Source organism: Eleutherodactylus coqui, chromosome 5 (genome assembly GCF_035609145.1).
Source record: "Eleutherodactylus coqui strain aEleCoq1 chromosome 5, aEleCoq1.hap1, whole genome shotgun sequence".
In the NCBI taxonomy this organism is placed as follows: domain Eukaryota; kingdom Metazoa; phylum Chordata; class Amphibia; order Anura; family Eleutherodactylidae; genus Eleutherodactylus; species Eleutherodactylus coqui.
This window is the reverse complement of record NC_089841.1, coordinates 164532243-164558366: the sequence shown is the minus strand read 5'-3', so window position 1 is coordinate 164558366 and position 26124 is coordinate 164532243. Positions and strand designations below refer to the sequence as shown.

Below are 26124 nucleotides of genomic sequence, written 5' to 3'. Positions count from 1 at the left end.
CTGGTGCTGTGGAGTTTTCAGCTGTGGGCATTCCGCCATGTGTAAACATACCTTATGGATTTTGGTGACTGAATTTAAATTGAAAGGGTGAAATCTGCTGCAGATCTGCATCAAAATCTGCAGCAAAATACACAGCAAGGCAGCATCGTGTAAACATGCGCTTAAAATGCCGTCAGGACAAGCACAAACTATTAGGCTGGGTTCACACGGGGCGGATTCTCGACGGAAATCTCACGGATTGGCCGCAGCGAAAAACCGCAAGATTTCCGCCGGGAGAACCGCTGCTTCAAAACCCGCTTGCTCTTCCGCTGCGGCCGGCGCTTCCATAGAGGAAAGCGCGGCCACAGCGGAAGGGAAAAAAAATGAACATGCTGCAGCCGGCAAATCCACGCCGCAGAGGTGGCTTCTGTCAGCTTTGCCGCAGCGGATTTGCCGTCCTGGGTGGACGAGATTTCTGAGAAATCTCGTTTACATGGCTGGCTAATCCCGGGATTAGCGGCCGCATGCGGATTTGCTGCGGTGAAATTCCGGACGGAATTTCCGCAGCAAATCCGCCCCGTGTGAACCCAGCCGTAGGCCACCCTCACACAAGCGGTTCTTTCTGCGTTTAATGCCGCGGTTTCAGTCCAGCGCTAAAAGCTGTCAATCACTACTGTTGATTTCAATGGGTTTTCCCAGACAAGCGTTAAAATGCAGCATTTTTAACGTTGCGTTTTTCAAGCGCTGTCTCTTCTATTTTCATGTGTTTCTTGTTTTAAAATGCAATGCTTTGCCCATTAAAATGAATGGGGTGCGCTTTCAGCGCTGCTGAGAATGCGGTAGAATACGGTTACCACGTTTTTGGCTACGTTTTCAGCTGTGGTTTTTTTAGTTCTGCCATTTTCAGCCTGCTTGGCTGCTTTTATAACCATGCTGAGAACGCAGTCAAAAACACACATCAACACAGCTAAAAACGCAGTAAACGCGGCGTTTTTACAAGCACGTGAGTGATGGTGACCTTAGGTCTCCCTCACACAGGTGTTGTGGAATGCACCGCAATTTAAATTATGGCGCTTTGACGCTGCGGCTGAGGCGGGCTTTTGGCATTCCTCATCACGCCCTAAAATGGAACAGACTCCGCTCAAAAATGGTGACGGTTTCGACTGAGAGGCTCCATTGAATACAACGGGAGCCAGTGCTACGTCTGTGTGAGGGGGGCATGTCAACGGGCTGCGATAGATGCTGTTCAGTTCTGTCATAAGAAGGACCCATATAAATGCCTATATAAATGGGTGGCTTTTTCCCTGAGCATGAACCATAACCCCGGCACCGATATAAAGTAGCCCACGTGTTACAGAAGGTCTCCCAACTGTCTTTATTGCAAGAAAAACTCCGTTTTACACACGTAATTAAACTTTGCTCTACGCATGCGCACTGCTGAATGACATTTGTGCTTGTTCTGCAGCCGTGACCTGGGGCGCATGCGCAGCACACTGGTTCCCGCCCCTTCCGCTCTGCTGTAGTGTAGCTCCTCACGTCCTCCCTCAGTGAGGGACATCATGGCGGCGTTGGGCAGATTAGCTGGCGTTCTCAGCCGGTCTGTTGCTGCCCGTGGACGCCTGTTCTCCGCGGAGGCTCATTCTGAAGGCGGCTCAGGTATCCGGTGACTGCGGTGCTGGGGGGTTCCTAGACGTCCGGTCACCTTCTGGCCAGTGAAGGTCACCCAGCAGCGGTCCTTAGTCTCTGCTCTCTCTCCCCGCAGCTCGCACCTGGAAGGTCCTGACATTCCTGGTGGCATTCCCCAGCGTGGCCGTGGCGATGCTGAACTCCTACCTGAAGGAGCTCAACCACCACGAGGAGAGGCCGGAGTTCATTCCCTACGAGCACCTGCGGATCCGCAGCAAGGTAACCCGCCGGCAGGGGGCGACTAGTAGACGCGTACATATACGGGGCGGGGGTTCCCTGTAGAAGCTGATGACCAGCCTGCACAGCTGGGCAGGAGGCAAAGGTCAAGCTGTTGGGCTGCAGGCAGGGTGTTAGCTTTCCTTTGTTAGTAAGCTGCTATGACCTTATCCTTTCCATAGATGAATGATTAAGTGATGCTTTATGGCAGTTTCACTGTTAAGGATATGTTTACAAAAGTCAAAATCTGCCTCACCCGATGTGCCTGCTGCGCCCACTAGAGGCCGCCACAGAGCGCTGATGGCGCCAAGGCTGCTGTGGATATGCAGCTGATTCCGAGTCACAGATCTGCCCCAGTACTGCAAATCTTGAATGTGGAATGTGCAGCAGACTTTTCGGCTGCTGAAGTTCCGCAGCAGTTCTACTACATGTAAACGGGGCGCACAGCGGGCAGGTTTGGTGTTCGCAGACGAAAGCCTGCCTCAAAACTCGCACTGTGGATTTTGAGGTGGGCTATAACACAGATTGTGTCAGAATTCACCTGGTCATTGGGAGGAGCCGAACTCTGTAACCGCGATTTTATTTTCTTCTTGCCAACTGCTGGCACCTCTTTATGGGCACGAGTGATAATGCTGCCCAATTACAGCTTAAACTAGTTAAAATGAGATTAGATAAGCTGTGTTTTTTTTGCTTTGCCGTTGCCTTTAGTTGTGCCCCTGCGGGGGATGGTTTGTCCGCTGTGTATAGTATATCTGTTGATATGCCATAAATGTCCAATAAGGGAATGCTCCTCCAGAGATACGTTCACGTGTCAAACTTCTGTCTGGGTTGGCAAGCTGCAGTTCGGAGAAGTGTAGTTGTAACGAGAATAAGGCCTCATGTCCACGGGGAAAATCAGGCCCGCTACGGATTCTCCATGGAGAATTCGTAGCAGGTCCCTCCTGCCCCACGGACATGAGCGCTTAAAATAAGAATTAACTTACCTCTCGCCCGCTCCGGATCTTCCCTTCGCCGCGGACAGATCTCTTTCTTCGGCCTGGCGGATGCGCAGGGCACGTCAGTTGCGTGCCTCACGCATGCGCCGGCCCGAAGAAAGAAGATCCGTCCGCGACGGAGAGAAGATGAAGCCGTGGCGAAGGGAAAAGATCCGGAGCAGGTGAGTAAATTCTGATTTTGGTCTCCCGCAGATCCGGACGGCTTCCATAGGCTTCAATGGGAGACCCGCACGAAAATGGAGCATGGTCCAGATTTTTTCATGTTCCATTTTTTTTTTAAATCACTTTTATTGACCACCCGCGGGTATTTATCTACCCGCGGGTGGTCAATGCATCCCTATGGGATGCGGATTGGCGGGCAGGAGAAGTGTTAAAATCCGCTGCGGATTTTAATTCTTCTTTTGCCCGTAGATATGAGGCCTTAGAGCTCCTGCCCACTGGCGAGGGCGATATCAGGATGTCATTCACAGCCCGATACTGCCCTCGCAATCCTTCTGAAAAGCCCTGAATGCAAGGTGTTTTTACAGGGAATCCCCCTCGCATCACAGCCAGGCTAAAGGAATCTCCTGCCTTGGCTGTCACGGTGGTGATCTTCTCCCATTGTCAGTCGCCAGCCTGTTAAAAGCATGTGGTAACCAATGGATGTGAGGTGTTCTCATTTAAGAACCACCTTGTATCCCAGCGGGCGTTCCCTTCATCCCCACCACGGCTGTCACAGCCGCAGCAGATCACTATGTTCTCCCATTGAGTTTGATGGGGTCGGCAGCAGCCCTATTGAGATCAGTGGGAGAAGATCGCTGCAGGAATCCCCTGCTGCAGCTGTCACAGCCGTAGCAAGGGATCGTGATGTTCTCCCATTGCTGCCGCCCGTTGAAAACCGTAGGAGATTTTGCCAAAAGATAGAACATGCTGCGATTTGTTTTCTGCGTCGCTCTGCAGGGAAACATCACAAATGTGAATGAACCAATTCAAAAGAATGGGTTTCATATTTGTGCATCTCCCAACACAAATCTCGCAGGATTTTACCGCCAGTGGGACGCAGCCCTAATTCTTCTAGAATACTAATTAGTTTTATAATGGGCACATCATTCCTATGCAGATGACTGAACACCCTGTATTGCTTGCAGCGGTCACCACACTACGGGCCCATTTACACCAAACGACGATTGTTTGAATAATCGAATGGTGTCCGTTTATACAGGCAGATGCATTGTGGGCTCATTCAAATGAGAAATCATTGAGTCGTTGACATTCGCTGTATTGGTGAACGAGCCAATGATGATTTTTATACCTGCACAAAATGGGTGAACGAAAAACGAATGTTATCGTACGGTCGTTGTTGTGCGCTTAGACTAAATGATTCTTTCACTTTTGTTCGTTTGACTATCGCTCCATCTGAGGCCTGTGTGACACCTTTTTTAGCACTTCGGGTGAAAGGAGCACTGCATGCAGTTAGAGTAATGCTGCTAGCAATCTTGTAGGTATATTGTCATTGGAGGTCTATGCTGAGTGTTCAGACCTGACATTGGAGCATAGCTGATACTGCTTTAGGCCCAATGTCCACAGGCGATCTGATTTGAGGAAAAGTCGCAAATCAAGTGACCCAGAGGGATACATGGGCATCCGCAAGTGAAATAAAGCAAGCGGATTTGATTTGCGCACCTTTTGGTCCGGAAAAAAATTGCAGCATACTCCATTTCACTGCAGATCCAGCATGGCTTTCATTGAAGTCAGTGGAAGCAGTCTGATCCGCGGCCCATCTGCAATTCAATCCACGGGCAGTAGATTCTATGAGAAAGCGGGCATTAAAAAAGCTAAATTCCACTGCGTATGCGCGGCGGCCGGCGCTTGCGCACACATCCACAGTAAAGAGAAGACACGGACGGGTAAGTAGAAGTCTCCTGGTGTCCTCGGCCACGGGCAGCGTCGGATTCAGCTGTGGGCTCCTGCATGTGGAATCCAATCCGCCCGTGGACATGAGGCCTTATACCTAGTACAGGGCTTGGAGGGATGTCTGTAATGGGGAATCGAAGACCAGCAAAGAGAATTTCATGGAATGCTGCATAGAAAATCATTATGTAAACCTCTAGTTGTAATGCGGTCTGTCAGTTTCCCTTTAAGTACTTGGTGTATTTGACTTTGCAGCTATTGGCTGGTGTTATAAATGTGCCCTGTATACAGAGAGTATAAAATGTTTCTAGGTTATTCCTAGTACTATGAAGTGTAATCCATGTTTGTATGATGCCTTTTTACTTGAGCTTTTACTGGGTCTTTGTGTTCTTCTAGAAATTCCCTTGGGGAGATGGAAACAAGACCCTTTTCCACAACTCTCATATGAATGCTCTCCCCGACGGATATGAAGAGTGTGAGGACTCCGCGCATCATTAAACTTCGGGCAGCTTTATCTGGACCAGTTCGTTGTATGGGCACACATGATCGGGGATCGCACTATTGTATTTAATGCTGTACATGCCACAACACTACTGCTGCAGTAGAAGTTGCCTAAATAAAGTTTATGGTTTGACCTTCTATGAGTTGACTGATACTTTAACCAAGGTGAACTTCATGCTTGCCTAGGATCTTGTGCTATAACTATGTGACACTGTCAGGTAGTTTCAGTGGCTTCTAATTGTCAAGTGGGTACAAGTACAACTGGCCTGCACTAGACTATAGTGGGTTGGAGCAAGTTTGGGACATGTATATCTAGAAAATTCAGTTACCGCCTAAAAATGGATTTTGTGCCTTGAAAGTTCTTAACTCGCATTTTTATTTTAAAATGAGGCTGAAAAGATCATTTATTTGCTTTTTTTTTTTTAAGCCAAACACCGGTGAGCCCAACAGAGGGATTGATTCAGAAAGGGGGCTTGAGGCAGACCATAAAATGACTACCTTGGTGGCTGAGGTAAGGTGCAGTCTGATAAGTGTATTGGCTCACTATCAGAACTCCCACCCCTTAAGTGGAGGCACTCCTGGGAGTCTGTCGACCTCTCACGCAGGCACCTCAGTGTACAGAGCACTCTGTATTCTTTCCCCCTTGAATCATAGAATGGTAGAGTTGGAAGGGACCTCCAGGGTCATCAGATCCAACCCCCTGCTCAGTGCAGGATTCACTAAATCATCCCAGACAGATGTTTGTCCAGCCTTTGTTTGAACACTTCCATTGAAGTAGAACTCGCCACCTCCCGTGGTAACCTGTTCCACTCATTGATCACCCTGTCGAAGATTTTTTCTTTTTCTTTCTAATATCTAATCTGTCTCCCCTCCCTTTCAGTTTCATCCCATTGGTTCTAGTCTTTCCTTGTGCAAATGAGAATAGGGCTGATCCCTCTGCAGTGTGACAGCCCTTCAGATATTTGTAGACCGCTATTAAGTCTCCTGTCAGCCGCCTTTTTTTTTTTTTTTTTTGCAAGCTAAACATTTCCTTAACAGATCCCTTAACCGTTCCTCATCCTGGTAGCTCTTCTCTGAACTTGTTCCCGTTTTGTCTTTTTTTTTTTTTTGTAATTGGAGTGCACAGAACTGGACACAGTATACCAAAAAGGGTCTGACTGAGGCCTCCCTCACACAAGCATTCACCAAAGCGCCGCAATGCTATGCAGCGATTGCTCTTTTGGCCGCAGTTCTCTGTGGCTGAAAGCTGGGTTTAGCATACCTCGTCATTGATGAGGTGTGGTAAATGCCGGGGGGAAAAAAAAAAGACTCCACTCAAATCTTGGTGCCGGAAAGCGCTGCGATTGAGCGGCTGTCTAAGAGGCTCTATTGAAAACAATGTGAGCGTTATACCGCAATTAGCACATCACTGAAAACGCAGTGTTAATTGCAGAAAAAATGCCTGTGTGAGGGATGCCTGAGGAAGAGTAGAGAGGAATAATTATTAACCATGATTTAGACACTATGCTTCTCTTAATACATCCCAGAATTGTTTGCCATTTTTGTTGCTGCATCACACTGTTGACTCATGTTCAGTCTGATTGTTAATAAATTTAGCCAAGTTTCTCCCATTTTTGTATGTACTTTTTGTTTTCCATTTTTCTTGCTCAGATGTAGGACTTTGGTATTTAAGGACAAGGAGAATTGGATTCTATTAGTTGCCACTCACTGTTCAAGCTTGTCTAGATCCTTTTTGAATTCTCTTTTCTCAACTCCAGTCCTCACCCCCAACAGGTCATGTTTTCAGGATTTCCTATGGTAAGAACAGCAATGGCAATGTCTGAGGCATTGATAATTACATCACCTGTGCAACACTGAGGAAATCTTGAAAACATGATCTGTTGGAGGTTGTGAAGCGCAGATCTAATAATTACCTATCATTAGAAATAGTCAGTCATGCAGGGGTACTGTACTGCGAATGACCGCATATCTCATGCACGATGTCATGTGCAGTTCACGTGTTAGTGCGGGATATATATATATATATCAGTCGCTTCACAAAGGCACGTATACACACTGCCCATATGCAATACAATTACATATGAATGGCATTGATTATGGACCCATAAGATAAGGGTTTTTTTTGCATATATGATGGTAATCTCATGCTCCTGTGAGGCTGGCCTGGTGTACAAAGCGTGTAAGGCCGGTGTAGTGCATTTGCACCACATATTTGTGCAATGGATGTTTTACCGTACTTTTTGCATGTACAAAGAACATGTAACTGTGTAATTTAGTTTAATGTTTTTTCCCTTATTCACTGTTTTGAGTGCATAATACCCAGCACAAATCCACTTGTGTGAATCTGGCCTTAGTATAGGGGCAATGTGTATGATTTTGATGAAAATATCCAAAATCTATTTAAGGGACGAATTCAGTTCAGAGGTCTATATATTTGAAACCACCATAATTGACCCCATTTTAAGACGTGCACCCTTGTCCTATGAATCCTCTAACAGATGGTATGTTATAGACACACAATTCTACAAGGGATAAAACCTATACACTCAGAACACAAACGAGATATTCAATTCATGTATGAGAGATCAATTAGACAGAATCCGTGAATTGTGCCATGACAGAAGCTAAATGTCATGGCACAGCAGTAGGTAGCTGTAACAAAAGTTTACCGCAGCTTTTAACTTGTTCTTGGCCTCTGCCTGTACTCGGCAATTCACTAAATTTCTTTGTCTGTATTCTCCACCCCAAACTGTTAAAATAATGTCCCATTTAGATGCCTAAACGACTGCAGAAGTGCTGACGTCACCGCTGGGTTGTTAGCGCTGGTGCAGGGCAGGCAGAGATCATCCCTGGCTTCTCGCGGAGCGCATCCCATTTTATGAAGTGGGGAGCATTTAGGCCCAATGTCCACGGGCAGGTTTGATTTGCGGCACCCACACGTGAGATCTGCAAATTAAGTCACCCATAGGGAAGCATTGGGCGTCTGCACTTCATTGAACACCTGCGGATTTGTGTGATTTGCGGATGCCACGCGCAGATAATAAATCGCAGCATGCTTCATTTTACAATGGATCCCGCGTGGATGTGCTCCATTCATCTCTATGGGAGCTTAAGATCTGCAGATTTAAAGGTTAAAATCTATTAGGGAGGTGGGGTTGCAGATTTTTTTTTCCCCGTGTGGATGAGCCGCAGTGCATCTGTGTGGAAAAAAAACAACAATCCACGATCCTCCCGCATGCAATAAAAAAACAACAACTTTGACTCGCAGTGCATTCGCTGCAGAGATCTGCATGAAAAATCCACGCGTGCAGTAGACATGTGGTCTTACACGCAGCGATCATTTTCATGCTGGTTAAAAGGGAGTGACTGATGAACTGTATAGGACTAGTGCAGAATGGCTCCGCATTTAGACGAGTATTGCGCTAATTTCTTGTTTTGAACAAATTCTGCACGCTAATTGGCCCATAACCCTTTAAATTTACATTTGGTAATGAGCAAGAACAAGAGACATCAGAGCCCAGCCCAGGTTTAACTTTTATTTATAGTGCAAGCAGACAAGGAGATCTTAGTAGGCTATCGTGGTGGACCAGCTTCCTGAACTTACTAAGTTTAATGAATAATTGTAGAACTCGTTACGCGCACCATCCTAATAAAGGAATGCGGACACAATGGCCAAATCCCCCACTACCAAGAATAGCTCAGTCAGGTCTCTGCTGCTTTAAAAACTTCAGACTTGGGACTCTTTGACATGAGCGTATGCACAAAAACGCTTGCTGCAGCGCAATGTATTAGTGCATAAATGAGGTACATTTGTGAGCGTGTCTGCACGTATTACTGCACTTTTTCCACATGCAGCACCAGTTTACACACTCGCACGACTTGCCCTTTCCATGAATTAAAAGGCTAATTAACCTAAACAGGTCCAGCTGTGTTCTTTTCCCTGTTTTGCGCAGTGTTTCAGGCTTCCCCTTGCACATTTGTGCCCCTCCCATAGACATAAGGGGCCTTTACAGCTCAAAGTGCAGGAAAATTGGAACAGACCCTTGTTTTCCCTCACAAAACGTCCTCATGAGAACAAACACGCTGATATCATCGGGTTCTATCCTCTGTGTAGCGCACAGATTTTGCATGCGCCACAACCCACGCAAACACTGTCATGTGAAGAAGCCCTTTAAGTTGTATCAGCCATGAATGACAAGTGTAGCAATCATCTTCATACTCACAGGGTGTGTGTTTTATATATTGTGTGTTTTGGGAGCTGATTGTACAAAAACCCTGAAATTCTGACCCTTTAATGTATTTATTCCCAGATGCTGTAGACTGGAATAAATGTTATCCTTATTCTTTAGGTCATTACAATTTAGGTGATACCTAATTATATAATTTTTATTTTTAGATTGTACTACTTTGGGATAATAAAAGCATTTTTCATTAAGTCATTTTTTTATTTTTCCATCCACGGCACTCTGAGGTTTTGATTTCTGCAGGACGAGTTGACTTTCATTTGTACCGTTGGGCGGTGCATAGATTTTGTGAAGCTGGATGAGCAAAATCAGCATTTTTTTTAAACATTTGCCCTATGGTATAAATTGGTTTTACAGTACTCAGTGATGCGAGGCAGTTTTGACATGAAAACGCCTCACATCCGCAGGGAATTCACATGGTGCGGAGCGCGATATGGGGGCGGGATTCACGGCCCCATGACACGCTCACCAGTATGACGTTAGCCTCATGCTCAGGCAAATCATTCCATCTAAAATGACTTCACGAGCGGCGATGTCACCGCTAGTTAGCGCTCAGAGTGTTTGGGCAGGCAGATCATCCCTGAGTGGGGAGCGCTTACACACAGCGAGCGCTAATTTTTATTAAGGTTAAAAGTGAGCGATAATGAAAAGTAAACATAGCAAATGACTTTGCATTTAAAAGTAGCTGCTATTGTGTGTTGTTGTTTTGTTTGAACTTTGCAAGATAATCATCCTGTTTAAATAGCCCTAAAACATGGATGGAAAAGGAAATGAATTTCAGGTTAGTTTCACATCTGTGTCGGAGGCTCTGGCGCAGATATGGCCATATATCTTTATATTCCACAACACGGGGGAGGCGGCATGTTGAGTGTGGCAAGTAGAGCTGCGCAAGGGGAGGCGGCGTGTTAAGTGCGGCAAGCAGAGCTGTGCGAGGGGAGGCGGCAGGGTTGAGTGCACGGGGGAGTGCGGCAAGCAGAGCTGCGCAGGGGAGGTGGCACGGGGGAGTGCGGCAAGCAGAGCTGCGCAGGGGAGGTGGCACGGGGGAGTGCGGCGAGCAGAGCTGCGCAGGGGAGGTGGCACGGGGGAGTGCGGCGAGCAGAGCTGCGCAGGGGAGGTGGCACGGGGGAGTGCGGCGAGCAGAGCTGCGCAGGGGAGGTGGCACGGGGGAGTGCGGCAAGCAGAGCTGCGTAGAGGAGGTGGCACGGGGGAGTGTTGTGAGCAGAGCTGTGCAGGGGAGGTGGCACGGGGGAGTGTGGTGAGCAGAGCTGTGCAGGGGAGGTGGCACGGGGGAGTGTGGCGAGCAGAGCTGTGCAGGGGAGGTGGCACGGGGGAGTGTGGCGAGCAGAGCTGTGCAGGGGAGGTGGCACGGGGGAGTGTGGCGAGCAGAGCTGTGCAGGGGAGGTGGCACGGGGGAGTGTGGCGAGCAGAGCTGTGCAGGGGAGGTGGCACGGGGGAGTGTGGCGAGCAGAGCTGTGCAGGGGAGGTGGCACGGGGGAGTGTGGCGAGCAGAGCTGTGCAGGGGAGGTGGCACGGGGGAGTGTGGCGAGCAGAGCTGTGCAGGGGAGGTGGCACGGGGGAGTGTGGCGAGCAGAGCTGTGCAGGGGAGGTGGCACGGGGGAGTGTGGCGAGCAGAGCTGTGCAGGGGAGGTGGCACGGGGGAGTGTGGCGAGCAGAGCTGCGCAGGGGAGGTGGCACGGGGGAGTGTGGCGAGCAGAGCTGCGCAGGGGAGGTGGCACGGGGGAGTGTGGCGAGCAGAGCTGCGCAGGGGAGGTGGCACGGGGGAGTGTGGCGAGCAGAGCTGCGCAGGGGAGGTGGCACGGGGGAGTGTGGCGAGCAGAGCTGCGCAGGGGAGGTGGCACGGGGGAGTGCGGCGAGCAGAGCTGCGCAGGGGAGGTGGCACGGGGGAGTGCGGCGAGCAGAGCTGCGCAGGGGAGGTGGCACGGGGGAGTGCGGCGAGCAGAGCTGCGCAGGGGAGGTGGCACGGGGGAGTGCGGCGAGCAGAGCTGCGCAGGGGAGGTGGCACGGGGGAGTGCGGCGAGCAGAGCTGCGCAGGGGAGGTGGCACGGGGGAGTGCGGCGAGCAGAGCTGCGCAGGGGAGGTGGCACGGGGGAGTGCGGCGAGCAGAGCTGCGCAGGGGAGGTGGCACGGGGGAGTGCGGCGAGCAGAGCTGCGCAGGGGAGGTGGCACGGGGGAGTGCGGCGAGCAGAGCTGCGCAGGGGAGGCGGCACGTGGCGCGGCTGTAGTCCCAGAAGCACCCAGTGACACGAGCGCTAGGGCTATAAAAGTCATTTATTCGTATATACAGGCAGCAGTACACAGTTGCAGCACCTGAAGGAATAACTCGCCCCAGCATCTAACATTCCCAGCAGCCTGTAACCTCCGGCCCCGCGGAGACCTCACACACCAGCCAGTAGGGGGCGCCAGGGGCCCAGCGAGCAGCAGTACGGACACAGCAGCGGGTAGGCCGCCCTCACGACCCGTCCTTGCACTCCGGCTTCTCCTTGCTGGGGCCCATGAACTCTATCTCGTCCACCGGGATCTCCTTGTCCTTGATGGCTTTCTGTAACACACAAGAGTTACGTGAACTACAGCACAACCAGCAGCCGCCATTCCCGCAGCCCCGCCCCTCACCTGCACACACAGCCGGTACTGCTGGAACAGCTCGTTGCACGGGTCCCCACTGCCTTCCCCTTTGAGGAACTTCTCCGCGAACCACCGGTTGAAGCACTGGTCGTACTCGCGCTTCATTTCAGTGCATTCCTCCCCCACACTGTTCATAACGTCGGGAGAAGAATCAAACTCCAAAGTAGCACTTCCACCGTCCCTTACAGGCACCCTCACCTAGGCCGGGGCAACACTGTAACCGCCATCTCACTTCAGGGCAAGGCGAGGAACGCAATTAGTGAGGCGCCCTTAGTAAACATGGCCGCCGCTGCGCTTACAAGGTCACATGGCGTAATGATGGTCGCGCGGATTCTGACGTCACAGCCAAAAAATCAGATCGGCATGTGGGTGCAAAAGGCGGTTACCCGCTGCTGGCGGAGGGCAGAAGTGAGGCGGCTCTTGTCATCACAGAGCAAGGTAACAGACACTCTGTAATTATGTGGACATTGCGGGCGGAGCAGACGTCTGTGGTGACCACGTGACGTTTACCTTTCAGGTGCCGCAGAGTCCGACCTGGAGCATTGACGCTGACGCAGACCCGCAGGTGACGCATCCAGCTCGCTGGGTACTGCTCTGGTACACACGAGGAGGGTCTAATGACCAAGCACAGATGTAGCAGAGCTGTTAATGCTCAGGGCTCTGCTCCTCTTTCACATTGTTTTTCTATAGTATTTTCTAATGATGCATGCAAGCTGCGCTCTTCGTATTGCAGAGGGCACGGGCCCAGGTGCATGTACGTATGCCGGAGGCGCAGGCATGGCATGTAATACGGACCAGAATACAACAGGCTGCAGGCTTTTTTTATTCCACCATAGTAATAACACATCAAAAATGCTGCCAGAAACCCCCCTGATTTACCATGAACCGCCCCCGTGTACCCTGAAAACTCATGCCGATCAGCTGCTACAGGCAGAGCGCGGGATTCTACCTCAGCTACCACCTCAAAACATGGGGGAGATTTATAAAACTACATCAAAGAAAGTCTGTTGCCTATAGCAACCAATCCCAGCATAGCCTATATACCATATTCTGTATTGTTTGGTTGCTACGGGCCACCATTATTCCTCTAGACCATGTATAAAGCGAGCCTGTCCTTCCTAGTGGATGGATGTTTGTCACTGCGCCATTATTCTGATGGCGAGGCCTCCGATACCAGTCACAGTAGTCATGGCACACAGGGTGGTTGATATCCTGTATAAAGGGGGAGATAATCTCCCCTTTATCTTTAGTGGTTTATTAATCATTTCCCAAAAGGAAAGTAAAATGTATCTGCCTGATCATTTCCTGTCACCACCGTACAAACCTTATTTGCGCACTTACACTGCCGTATTGCTATCATGTGTTTCCTGTGCAGAACACGCTGTGAATAAAGGTATTGAAACTCCGCGGGCTTTCATTCTTCCATTCACACCTGCGAGGGGACACAGAGTATAAGATGCAGGAGAAATAAGATCGCAGCATGCTCTATTTCCCTGCGTTTCATACAGAGCCCTTGAAGGGCTACACATTGAAATGCTGTGGCAGGGCACTGTTTTGTACAGAGCAGGGGGATTTGGGGGGAAAAAATTAAATAAAAAAATTTACACTGCGCATGTCCGTGACATCCTAATCCTTATTGCAGTCCTACGCAATCTCTGCCGACACAGCATAGGAGCTGCGATGAGTACAACGCTGCGAGACTGTCAGTGTTGTACTCATATAGCCGTGAACAAGCCCCAACCCTGCTGCCGTCTCACATGTTCCATCTATATAGAATTGTTGTATTTAAATGGCCACACTATGCAAATTTCAGGCTGTATTGGAGCTACCTTGTGCCATTAATGGTTTTTTTTTTCTTTTAGGAAGGTGGTGTGTCTGCCGAGGTAATTGATCACTTGGAGCGTTTGGCATTAGTTGACTTTCGCAACCAAGAGGGGGTAGAGCGTTTGGCAAGAGCAATTCAATTTGCCAGTCAGCTGCACAATGTTAACACTGAAGGGGTCCAGCCGTTGGCATCAGTACTAGAGGATAGGTATGGCTTCGGCTTTATAATTAAATATCACTTTTTTTGGTAGCTGGCGATATACAACTATAGGGACAGCTTTATTTGCCTGCGCAATACGCAGAGAATGGAACCCTTTATTTCAATGGGATCACTTTTTTTTTTTTTGCACGTACAAAAAAAAAAAAAAAATGTAAAAAAAATCAATCATGCTTTATTTTGAGTACATTTGCACACCAAGGATCCCCATAGAAGTCTATCAGAGGTGCGCAATTCTGTAAGAATAAAAACAAACACATCTGGACCTCATTAGGCTTAATAGCCTTTTAAATTGGAGCATGATAGTGTCCCGTGTGCAAAAAACCCCTGTCCCTGCGTGCGCAAAATGCGCCAATACACACATACAAATCTGCCTCATTTTTTTAGCACAATTGTGCTTACGGTCGTGGAAGGAGGCTCTTAATCCCGCTTCTCTCCTAGGGCGCTCTACATGAGAGGTGACAGCGTTGCAGATGGAAAATGTACAGAACTTATACTTGCAAATGCAAAGACTGTTGTTGAAGAATATTTTGTAGCACCGCCAGGTAAGTCTAGTATATACTGGCCATATTTAGCTATGCAGCCAATGTAATAACTAATGTAACATTAATATATACCAACAGGAAACATTCCTTTGCCACCACATCAGGAAAATCTCTCCCAGCACTGAGGATCTGTGACTTCTTGGACTGGTGAAAACAAAGAATGCAGCACTAGGAAATCTCACTGTTTATTAGGACAGCTACAGATGTTTATTTTACTTAACTGAAACACTTTCATAATAAAAGGAAACACATACAAACTTGATTGGGGATTAAAAGTCATTTCAAATAATATTGTTCTAACAATTTTGTGGGAGCAGGTCTAGAGAGAAGACAAACATGAACATTCCCTTATGTTTGTCTCGGCGCCACAGCATTCCACCTTGTTATATCCCGTATACCTATCACTCACTGCACACTTATTCAAACATCAGATCAGGCACAATACTGTCTGTTGCCTTCTTAAAAGATGACTGAAATTGAAAGAAACCAGAAACATCTGATGCAAAGAGCACACATCTTCTAAAATAAAAAAAGTAATACGGGCAGAAAATAATGGTATAAAAGACAGTTGATGAAATCCATCAGTCGTGGAATGTAAGAGCAGATGGTCTTCAGAATTAAACTCAGAAAGTGTCCCTGCGTGGCAGCTCAGTACTGTCGGAAGGGGGAGGCATAACGGGGAGAACGACGACTTTGATAGGGAGAATCACGGCCTCTAGAGCGGGATCTGGATCGTGAATAGCTGGCGTTTCTTTCTGCGCAGACACGGATGTAAGAGGTTTCACCCTAGGGATAAAAAAAGAAGTTGGCTTTATCTATGTACTTCGGGGTGTACAATGACTCACAATGTAACTTATTAGAGGCACCGCCTTACTTCATGTGAGCGAAACTTCGTGTCATCCAGCTTCCTCAAAGCATACTCCATGTCCTCCTTCCGAATAAACTCCACAATTCCCATTCCATCTTTGTGTACATCAGCATAACAGACATCTCCAGCTTCCCGCATATGATCCTTCAGATCCTGCCAGCTCCCCGATGGGGGAAGTCCTGAAAAATACAACGTAACATTGAAAATAAAATGCCTTTATGCCTGTAGGAAGGGACAGAGAGGGGTGCCTTGTTCGGGTAATAGACAGTTATAACACTGATCAGTACACCCATCTGAATCAGGCCTTAGGTCTTGGAAGCTCTCATGGCCAGTAATTCAGCACAAGGGAGCTATAAAACAAAACACTGCCCAGTGGGCTCTAAGCAACTATTAGTACAGTGGTGTCAGAACATTAGCCTCTATGCTACCGGCAAGTTTTTATGGCAGCTCAATACCATTTTGAGACAAAGCAAGAAGTGGATTCAATAATAAATGTAAGGCCAAATACACACGGCCGGGTCGGATTCCGCATGTGGGATGCCGCAGCGGAATCCAACCAGGTACCCGGCCAGTGACCTCTGTGTACCTGTCTGGATTCTTGTTATCTGTGCTGCGGATGTGCCGGCCGGCGCACATACGCAGTACAGATAATGCCGCACAGTGGCTAGGCAATGATGCGGATCCCGTGGCCTTTCCGCAATGTCATTGCAGAAGGGGCGCAGATCGCACGGCTTCCATTGACTTCAATGGAAGCAGTCTGCGCTGAAATAGAACATGCTGTGATTTTCCTTCTGTGAGTGGAAAAAAAAAAAACAAAACCCGCAATTGATTTCCACTCGTGGACAGGGAAAACACAGGAATTATTTTTTTTTTACAGATAATTCCTTTTCCACGAGTCCAACATGACAGCACATACTTTGTGTGCTGTCAGGATTTATGCTATGGAGAAATCGCTTTACAATAGCACATCAATGGGCAGTATTTGCTGTGGAACCCGGAGACAGACGCCCGCTCCGGATTCCGCAATGTAAATACGCCCGTGTGCATTCGGCCTAAATGTAAAGGAAGGACCTCTTGCTGAATCCACTTCTGGCTTTGGCTTAAAAAACCACCACAAAATACCTTGTATGAATCAAGCATACATGTGGTCCTCAGGTTCAGCAAGGGATAGAGCAGCAGCGCCTGCATATACTAGTTACTGTAAGACTCGCTTTAGTGTCACTCCAATCAACAATACATCAGACTGTAAGACTAGATTTCCTGGCTGCCTTAGGATAAAAACACTTTGGTATTTCATACACCAGTGAAAACTGAAATTTATCAATCTTAATTAATTTCCTCCAGTGCAATATGCCACGTTAAGGAGTCTGCTTAATAATCTTGTGACGCTCTGACTAAACTGACTACCTTCCGCTTGAATACATTTCTATGTTCCTGAAAATGCAATCTTTTTTTCCAGTTTTGCTGAACTGTGCGCAGTAAAAGAATGGTATATCTGCTACAATTTGCACCATTTTCTGTCCCTTAGGTTAGGGGTACATGGTATCTTTGGTCATGCAATCAAGGTTCACATTGTAGCCCTACAACCCAAACAGATGTCTATGTGGGCCACATTGCGCCTCAAGTAGCTGCGACCTACAAATTGCAAAACTAGGATTTTGCTGATTTCTGTGGTTGATGTTACTTGCGAGTCACAACACGGCCTGCACTGACTTCTGCTAGTCTAGCAGATCACAGGCTGCAGCACAATCTGTATCATTGCCAAAATCACCGGTAGCCATAGCCTTACATTCCAATATTCAGTAAACTTGCTGACCCCCGGATCCCCAGTTTTATTAAAAACAGAAATGAAAAGGAAAGAAAGCATCTATAAGCTTTCCACTTACATTTGTTTTTCAGCATTTAAAATGTGGTGGTGGCTCTTCAGTGAATGTGGCTCTGTGGTTAGCACTGTTTTCTTGTGTTGTTGGGGTCCTAGGTTCAAATCTCATCAAGGGCCACAGCAGCTTAAAAAAACTCCACACATCCATCACCCTTGGTCAGATTTGAACCAACTCCAGCACTGCAAGGCAGCAGTGCTAACTGAGCCCCCACACCTCTTCTGTCATTGCCACAAAAACAGAAGAGCAAGAAGAATAAACTCAGAACATAAAAAGCTAATACAAATGTCACCCTTGGTCAGATTTGAAACTACAATTTCAGCATTCTTAATTTTTGAGGTGCCATGTTTGAGAAGAATAAAACACAAAGAACAACCTCCATGCAGATTTTGTCCAGTCAGACATGAACCTAGAACCCCACTGTTATACTGCAACAGTGCTAGCCACTGAGCCACCAAGCTTCTTCCTCAACTTCACTTTATTCTGCTCTGGAGGAGGAGGGAGAAAGGAATAAGGAGAAGAAAGAAGTGACCTGGTGGCTTAGCCATTACTACTGTTGCCTTGCTGGACTGGGGTTCTAGGTTCCAATTTGCCCAAAGACAACACCTGCATAGACTTTGTATGTTCTCCCTTGTTTTTTTTTTTCCTCTGCTCCAGATAAGGAAGGAAGGAAGAACAGACATGGTGGCTCAGTCCTTAGCCCTGTTGCCTTGCAGTGCTGGAATTGTAGGTTCACATCTGACCGAAGGTTATGTCTGTATTGGTATTTATGTTTTGTATGTGTTCTGCTCTTCTAGTTCTCTATCAAAAACAGGTATGGTGGCTCCATTGTTAGCACTGCTGCCTTACAGTTCTTGAGTTGTAGGTTCAAGTCTGACCAAGGGCTCTTGCACACGTGCGTCTTTCTTAATGCGATATCGCTGCATTTTTTAAATTTGAATTTTAATGGGACTTTCTAATGTTAAAAACTCATCGCAAAACAAAAAAAAATGTAATGCACAAACTTGCAATTTTTGTGCATTGCGTTTTAACATTAAAAAGTCCCATTGACATTTGTGTGAAAAAAGCAGCGATATCATGTGAAAAAAAAAATACGCAAAAACAAGTGTGCAAGAGCACCCAACAGTGAGGGCTGGAGATTTTCAAAGTTGATGTTGCCCCTGATGAAATTTGAACCTAGGAGCCAGCATTATAAGGCAACAGTACTAACCACTGAGCCACGTGCATTTAAAGAGGCACCACCACATAACTGAAAATGAACTGAATTCTAGTCCCTCTGCCACGTATTGAATACAATACAAATAATAAAAGAAAGGTCCAATACAGTGTATTCTGTTTCTGAAATGGGAAACAGAAGCTCTGCACTCCGCACTTTTGATCCAGTGTAAAAAACTGAAAAGAGCGAAAATAAATATATAATATATATATATATTATATATATATATATATATATATATATTTAAAAAAAAGACTTCCTTCCGCTTTAATACATTTCTCTGGTCTTGAAAATGGAAACTTTTTTCCAGTTTTGCTGATCCCATGACAGAACGAGAAAAAAAAAAAAAGAAAACCACTTGTGTGAAAAAGCCCTTTGTCTATCCTAATTTTCAAAAGTGGCAAGATGTAAAAAAAACAAGTTTTTGTGCAAAGAACATGTTTACCATAATTTGTTTAACACTAAGGAAAAAAAGTGCTAAACTGCTTAATAAATTCTTCCCATTGTTCACATGGAGGGGGATACATCAGATACTGAAAAGTTATGGCAAAACAATATTTTGCTTTGTACAGTTAAACTTCAAGTCGTGTTGCTCCGATAGCGAAGGCAGCAGAAAATAAAAGCAGGGTGAGCCCTCTTATACAACCATCTAAAATTAATTTTAAAATGGCAGGATTGTGAGAGTTTGCATCCGGTCTAAACACGGTCAATGATTCAGAGGCGAACGAGAATCGTTCGATCATTTTATGCTGGCATAAAAATCATCCATCATTTAATTGTTCGCATTGACTTGTTACAGTGTGAACAACTGAACAATTGGCTAACACAACTGAGCAAAATGTACAACTATTTATCTGCCTGTATAAACGGTCAGCATCCAATGTGCAAATAGAGCAATAAAAGATGTCTACACAACACAGCCACTCTAATTGATGGTACCAGAACAGTCTTGGTATTCCCAAGATTAGTCTTTAGCACCTATCCAAATGATAAGTGATAAAAGTCTGATTGGTAGGGGCTTCATAGCAGAGACCCCCACTGATCCAGAGAACTAGGGTCCAGTGTCACCTCTTCTCTGATGCCATTCAGTCAGCTCTTCCAGGCAGTGAATGGAGCAGCAGTTGAACATGCATGGCGCTGCTCTGTTCCTCAGTCAGACTGCCGGACCGACTGACACATGCTTGTACTCAGCCATTTCCATCAGCCCCCGCTGAAGATGAGCGGAGCAGCGCCATGCAATCCTTGGCCATCACTCCATTTAATCTCCTCACTGCCCGGACTGCTGTGAGCCTAGCCAGTAGGAGAGAAGACACAAGACCCTCAAAGCTCAGGATCTGTGGGGGTCTCACTGATGAGACTCATCGCCTATCCAAAGGTCAATCATGGGAATACCCCTTTAATCAGATATCACACGTTGTACTTATGTGGCTCTCTGGCACATCCATGTAGTTTGAGGGCAAATCCATGTCCACTAAAACAAAAATGGCTGCAGAAGCATATAACAGCCTTTATTTCTCCAGGGCATCTATATAAGATACAAGTGTGCAGAGAGTTTTGCAGAGATTGTATCATTTTGTGTCTACAGCTCCTATGCAGCAGTTATGTATGTGGTCCGATTCTCCTTGGCGCTTCTAGACAGCGGTTAAAGGGTGTGTTCCCATCTTAGACATTTATAATACGCATTGTCTGATAAATGCAGATCCCATCTGTCTCCAGAATGAAGGTCTCATGACCCCGTCCCACCTACTAAAGCAGCCACCACAGCCAGACGGATTGATGGTCACGCATGCGTGGTGCCCCCCCCCCCACCTGCTTCTATGGGAATCATGGTAACAGGACACGGAAGTCAAATGTCTACATGGCTCTCTGCTCTACAGTGCTGGGTTGCGCTTTGGGCACCTGCCACATATAGACTCTAGGGGCACCGATCGGGCAGGCTCATTCCTGCATTCCTTAAGGTGCATTTAGATGACACCATCATCGTTTAAAGAAAAAAAAAAAAAGAAATTCAAGAAAATAGTTAAAACAAGCAAAAGTGAATGATAAATGCTCAGCTTAAACACGAGCCACTGATCTAGAATCGTTCACTTTTTGTGCAGTATGCAGTTTCAGCAAGTCCCTGTTGGCTCGCTCACTTCTCGTTTACACTCTGCCGCTCAGCGTGTAACAAGAATGTGAGCAATTCCCAACGGTGATCTGACAGGCCGCACGAGTGCCAACGGGTTAGCGGTGACGTCACTTGTTAATTCAAACGAGAGTCGGTTTGTCTAAAAGGGGCATTCCATGTATACTCCTCAGTCGCTACATCTGCTTCCTGTAATGTGATCACAGTCATGCACAGTAAGCCTAGGGGAACCCCAGGGGGATGCCCTCCTACCAACAGAAGGCTTTACAGCATGAAGACGGCTGGTCATTTACATATAAACAGGCGACTGCGTCCTTTTACAGAGATAATCGCTCCTCTGCTTTCACACAGGAGAGCCAATCGCATAGTGAATGGAGGCGGAGCAGAGATCATTCCGACCATCCCCATTCACACAAATAGAAGGACATTCATAGATGATCCATAGCCGGTTCATGCAGGTCCATTTATTTTCATTCCTGCAGAATCTGAATGACAAACAAATCATCGATCATTCAGTGTAAAAGGGCCCTTATGCAAGGACAAGAATGCTCACTTTAGGTCTTGGGAGATTAGACGGCACCATGGAGACGAGGACGCTAGCAACGGAGCAGGTAAGTGAATAACTTCTGTATGGCTCATAATTAATGCACGATGTACATTACAAAGTGCATTAATATGGCCATACAGCAGTGTATACCCCACTTGCTTTCACAGGACAACCCCTTTAAGGACCAAGCACGGTACACATACAGCACTTGGTTCTGGGCTTTAATTCCAGCCTATAGCAAAAATGCAGCACGGGATTAAGGGCCCTGCAATCAAGCAGGAGCAGGTTTGGTCTTCGGATGTCAGACACAGCCGAGGACCTGGAGGAGAAGGGAGAAGCGGTTTATTAACTGCTTCTACCTCCTCCTTCCCAGGCTACATAGCGTTCAAGGAGCGTTATGTACTAAGGAGTGAAAGTGTAAGTATTACTTCCACTATGCGACTTGGAGATCATGTGACCCCCAGATGGCCAGTTACAGCAGGGCCCTAGCAGACCCTAATCAGCTCTGTTAGTGACTATTGTCACTACAGGGGATGTTTTTCCCTGCAAGTGAGGCTCCTATGGATGCACCAGCTACAGTGGGAAAGTGTGAAATTAAAGGAAAAAAAACAAAACTGAATGACCCCCCAGAGGTCTTATATGACGTCATGAGGGACATAGATGGTAAAAAAAAAAGTTACAAAAATAAGTACAAAAATTTTTTTACAGAATAAAAATATATACATGAGGCCGTCTGTAGACGTCCAGGTCGGTTCCCGTTGCAAGAATTTTCAGAGTGGGACCCGACCTGAGCCCCTGCAGGGACCAGTGCGGCACTCACCTGCTCCCGCGGCTCTGATGTGCCAGCTGGCGCATGCGCAGAGCAGAGCCAGCGGCCGGGGAGTGACATTTGTGTGGAGCTCTGCGAGTCCCGCACAGAAACAGAACATGCGGCAATTTGTTTTCCGCGCGAGATTTTGCACGGACAAATGCCACGGCCTTCTGCATAGAATTGCGTTTTCTAACACAATCCTGTGGCAGCTTCCACGGGTGGAAATTCTGCAGGAAATCCCGCCGCGGAATTTCCGCCCGTGTGCAGGGGGCCTAAAAAAGCAACCAACCCTGTAAAATGACCAACCCTGTAATCCAAAATACAAATTATATATCAAAACATCTGAAACAGGATGAGGAACCTGTTCGGATACTTTATTTCAGTGTAAATATACCAATTTAAAAAAATGAACTACAAATTTAATTTTTTTAAAAACTTTTTATCCCCAATAAAGCACAAAAAATACGGGAGAAGAATAAAGAATTAGGCCTGTGTGTCACGGAAGAAAAAAAATGCTGCAAAAGTAACTATATAGGGCAGTAAAACCACCACATGGGTAAAATCTCTAAAAAGTGTCTGGTCCTTTAGGTACAAAACAGCGGTACTGTTGAATCTGGTCTCCACCACAAAAATGGGAAGTCTCCCCAAGATATTCGATTATCCCAGACATGCTCACATTCATTCACTTAGGCCAGCTTCACATCTGCGTGACAATCTCCGCCCTCCGTTGCAGATCTGGCTGCAAATACCGGGCAGCCCCTATTTTAGTCAATGGGGCCACCCGGCACTGTTTGGTTCCATCCAGAGACAGAACCATTCAGCCATGGGGATTACCCTTTCCTGCCACCGAACGAAGCAGGAAAGCGGAATCCAGTGCGCAAGTGTGAAACCACCCAAACTGCGGATTTTTAAACCACATCTGTTGGAAGTTTGTTCCAAGCATCTACTACTCTTTCAGTAACAGATTAGGCATTGCTTCCACCTACTAATCTCATATTGCGCCCCCTTGTTCTAGTGTTTAGTGGTCTAATAAAACCACTACCATTCTGAACCTTAATACCTTTAACATATTTAACCCCTTAGTAACACTTTTTTTGGACCCAAGGACGCAACGATTTTCGGGGGGATATTTATCTCCACTTTGCAGAAGTCCTAACTTATTTTTCCGCCAACATGGGCATATGAGGACTTGCTTTTTGCGTAGTGAACTGTAGTATTTATTGGTACCGCTAAACAAAGATCTGCTGGCAACCAGCCAATTGCTGTAGGTGGCTGACTGCAGAAATGAATGAGCAACAATGAAAAAACATGGGTATGCCAAGCCTTTCGAGTAAAGGGCCATTTATACGGGACGATCTTCGCGACGTGACTTCCTCCCAGCCCATCTACCCAGAATGCACCACTGCAGCATCACTGTCATCAGCACTTATATCGTGGCTGCCATGATGCCAGTAGTATGGGGATGTGATGCCATGGCCTCAATGGCTGCAGCAGTCACATGCCCATCTACCTGGAAGTCACCACTGATGCCAGCGCTGGCTGTTAGCTGCGTCCTGGGGCCCTCGGAGAGGCAAGCATGTCCTTGTTTATTTTAGGCAGGGGCCAGGGTTTTGTTTAAATGACAGAACCCCTTTAAATATCCAGGAGGCAGATCTATTAGCTTCTGTAGACAACGGCTCTAGTTCTTCCTCCTATACCAGAAACTGAAAACTAAATCTTACAGGGGTTTCCCTAAAACTGCTTCACAGCCACTTTGTACTTCAAAGTTACTGCTGACCAGGACATGTGACTGCTGCAGCCAATCACTGCCTACAGAAGGTTACTGCTATGGCCAGCGATTGGCTGCAGCGGTCACATGTCCCGATCAGCCGTAAATAAGAAGTACAAAGTGGCTGTGAAGCATTTTTTAGGAAAAACCCTTTAAGCTTTCCCACAATTTTAAGTTGTGTGAAAACCCTTTTAAAGCAGATTTGTCAGCTAAACATGCAGTTCTACATGAGGGCAGCATATTACAGCGACAGATCTGTACCCCTAGTAGTCAGAAGAGTACCAGAAATAAATGAAGAAAAGTACAGTGTGACCGCAGCAAATACAACGGACTCAATTATGGGTCCGGTGTGTTCACAAGCGGAGCACTTTGCCCACTCAGGGCAGTGACTGATGGGCTGGTATATATATGTGCATACACACCAGTGAAGAATGGGAGAGCGCTCCCCTCATACCGCAGACCCACAATTATGAGCCCACCGTATTCTTTCACCAGTCCCATTAGCCAAACTGGAGTATTTTTGTACTGTTTTTGTTACTAGCAGTATATACCTGTAATATGTGGGCCATCTATAGGGTAGAATAATAAAGGGGTATTCTGGGACTCCCCTACAAATGATCAGCTGATTCCCGGGGCCGCTATGGTCAGCGAGGAGAGCAAACAGTGCTGACCATAGCGCAGTGGCTGGAGTTGGTACTGCAGAGCATATCCCATTGAATAGGAGCTGTGCCTGTAATACCAGTGTGCACAGCTGTGCTATAACCAGCGTATTCTACTTCCTGCGCCGACCGCAGTAACAGCAGTCCTGGGAACCAGCCTTTACAGGAAGTCTCACCTGGTTTTGGGCTATAACCCGAATATACTGTAAAACATGTGACGGTATGCTGAGTATACGGATACCTCCATTCCTTCTCAGCGTGTCTCCCATTATACCGGTATCAGCTCGGTGATGGTGGAACGTGTGGCGTCTTCTGGAGAAGTTTCTACTCGGACGAGGCAGCCTCTGAAGCAACGGGCAGGGAGAGGGAGGCCACGGGCAGGCGCGCACCGCCCATCGGGTACATATACCACGTGGGCTATATACAAGGGCGGATATCTGTACAATGGAGACACACTGAGAAGCAAGGCAGCAATACCCGCAGCACTCCGTCACGTCTTACGTATATCCCGTTTACACACCAAGACGACAAGAAATAGAAGTTTAGCGTTCCTGTCAGCCATTACTACAGGGGGCGGCATGAGAACTGGGGAGCTTCATGAGGGCCTCAGGTGATGATGGACGCGGTCATGTGCTTTATGGACACAGTGCGGACACTTACTAGTCAGGGGGTGAGATGCTGCCATGGCCCGCACTGCCCCTGGTCACCACACTGCCTCTCAGCTGCCCTTCTGCAAGGCACAGCAGTCTATGACCCGGCGGCCTTCCAGTCACACTGAGCCGCAGCCGCTCGCCCTCACTGCACGCGCTTGGCGCCTCACAGAACACGTGACCACTGAGCACTATATAAGCACTGCGGCGTTACCTGAGACGAGGACTCTGTATTCAGAGCGCCGGGAGGGGGGCCCATTCCTCCCACGAGGTCCTCCGTATCCGCCCCCTGTTCCCCGGTTTGATCGGGGAAACTCCACACGCAACCGGCAAGAACCGAACTCGTATCCGTTGCGTCCAAACACGGCGTCCTCCGCATCCCTGGGGAGAAGAGAGCAGCGTGAGGCGGGCGCCGAGCCATAACAAAGCCGCGCTCAGGCCTAGTACCCGGAAGCCTCCCGCCTTCCCAGAGCACGCGGTGGGCGTCTACATGGCGGCCGGCCTCCAGCCGCAGAGCGCACGCAGCGCCGCTTACCTCGGGTCCTGGAAGCTGATGAAGGCGAACGGTGCAGCGCCGCTCCCTCCACGGTTTTTCAACTCGATGGTACGGATCCGCCCGTACCGATGAAAGAGCTCCTCCAGCTCCTTCTCCCGCACGTCGGCTGGTAGATTGCCCACATAGATCCGACCGTCCCCGGAGCCCCGTGCGCTCTCCCGCTCCCAGCCAGACATCCTGTCGCTTCCTATGACCGGCCGCGCGGAGCACGGCGGGAGAGCACCGGAAGTATCTAGGAGCGGAAATGCCCGCGGGAGCGCGCCTTAAAGGGGACGTCATGTCGGGAGCGCGCAGCCAAGCGGTG

General features: G+C 47.8%; 4 protein-coding genes across 6 annotated transcripts; 2 read left to right on the top strand and 2 right to left on the bottom strand.

Moving 5' to 3' along the window:
* Window positions 1–1475: 1475 nt before the first annotated feature.
* Window positions 1476–5405, top strand: COX6A1 (cytochrome c oxidase subunit 6A1). The gene is made up of 3 exons (XM_066603646.1): window positions 1476–1635; window positions 1742–1884; window positions 5163–5405. Exons 1-3 carry the CDS (start codon window positions 1539–1541, stop codon window positions 5262–5264), a joined length of 342 nt encoding a protein of 113 aa, XP_066459743.1. The 5' UTR covers window positions 1476–1538; the 3' UTR covers window positions 5265–5405.
* A 6377-nt stretch (window positions 5406–11782) lies between these two features.
* On the bottom strand, window positions 11783–12289 carry TRIAP1 (TP53 regulated inhibitor of apoptosis 1). The gene is made up of 2 exons (XM_066603645.1): window positions 12143–12289; window positions 11783–12071 (listed from the first exon to the last, which is right to left on the bottom strand). Exons 1-2 carry the CDS (start codon window positions 12287–12289, stop codon window positions 11982–11984), a joined length of 237 nt encoding a protein of 78 aa, XP_066459742.1. The 3' UTR covers window positions 11783–11981.
* Window positions 12290–12433: 144 nt separating this feature from the next.
* On the top strand, window positions 12434–15002 carry GATC (glutamyl-tRNA amidotransferase subunit C). Of its 3 annotated transcripts, none has more exons than XM_066603643.1 (5): window positions 12434–12592; window positions 12672–12719; window positions 14017–14186; window positions 14637–14740; window positions 14819–15002. In XM_066603643.1, exons 1-5 carry the CDS (start codon window positions 12434–12436, stop codon window positions 14863–14865), a joined length of 528 nt encoding a protein of 175 aa, XP_066459740.1. In that variant the 3' UTR covers window positions 14866–15002. The 3 variants fall into 3 exon arrangements, with proteins under 3 accessions (XP_066459740.1, XP_066459739.1, XP_066459741.1); XM_066603642.1 differs by having other exon boundaries at window positions 12672–12740; XM_066603644.1 differs by lacking the exon at window positions 12672–12719.
* SRSF9 (serine and arginine rich splicing factor 9) lies at window positions 14910–26069 on the bottom strand. The gene is made up of 4 exons (XM_066603641.1): window positions 25800–26069; window positions 25479–25645; window positions 15615–15787; window positions 14910–15526 (listed from the first exon to the last, which is right to left on the bottom strand). Exons 1-4 carry the CDS (start codon window positions 25994–25996, stop codon window positions 15389–15391), a joined length of 675 nt encoding a protein of 224 aa, XP_066459738.1. The 5' UTR covers window positions 25997–26069; the 3' UTR covers window positions 14910–15388.
* Between the last annotated feature and the right edge of the window lie 55 nt (window positions 26070–26124).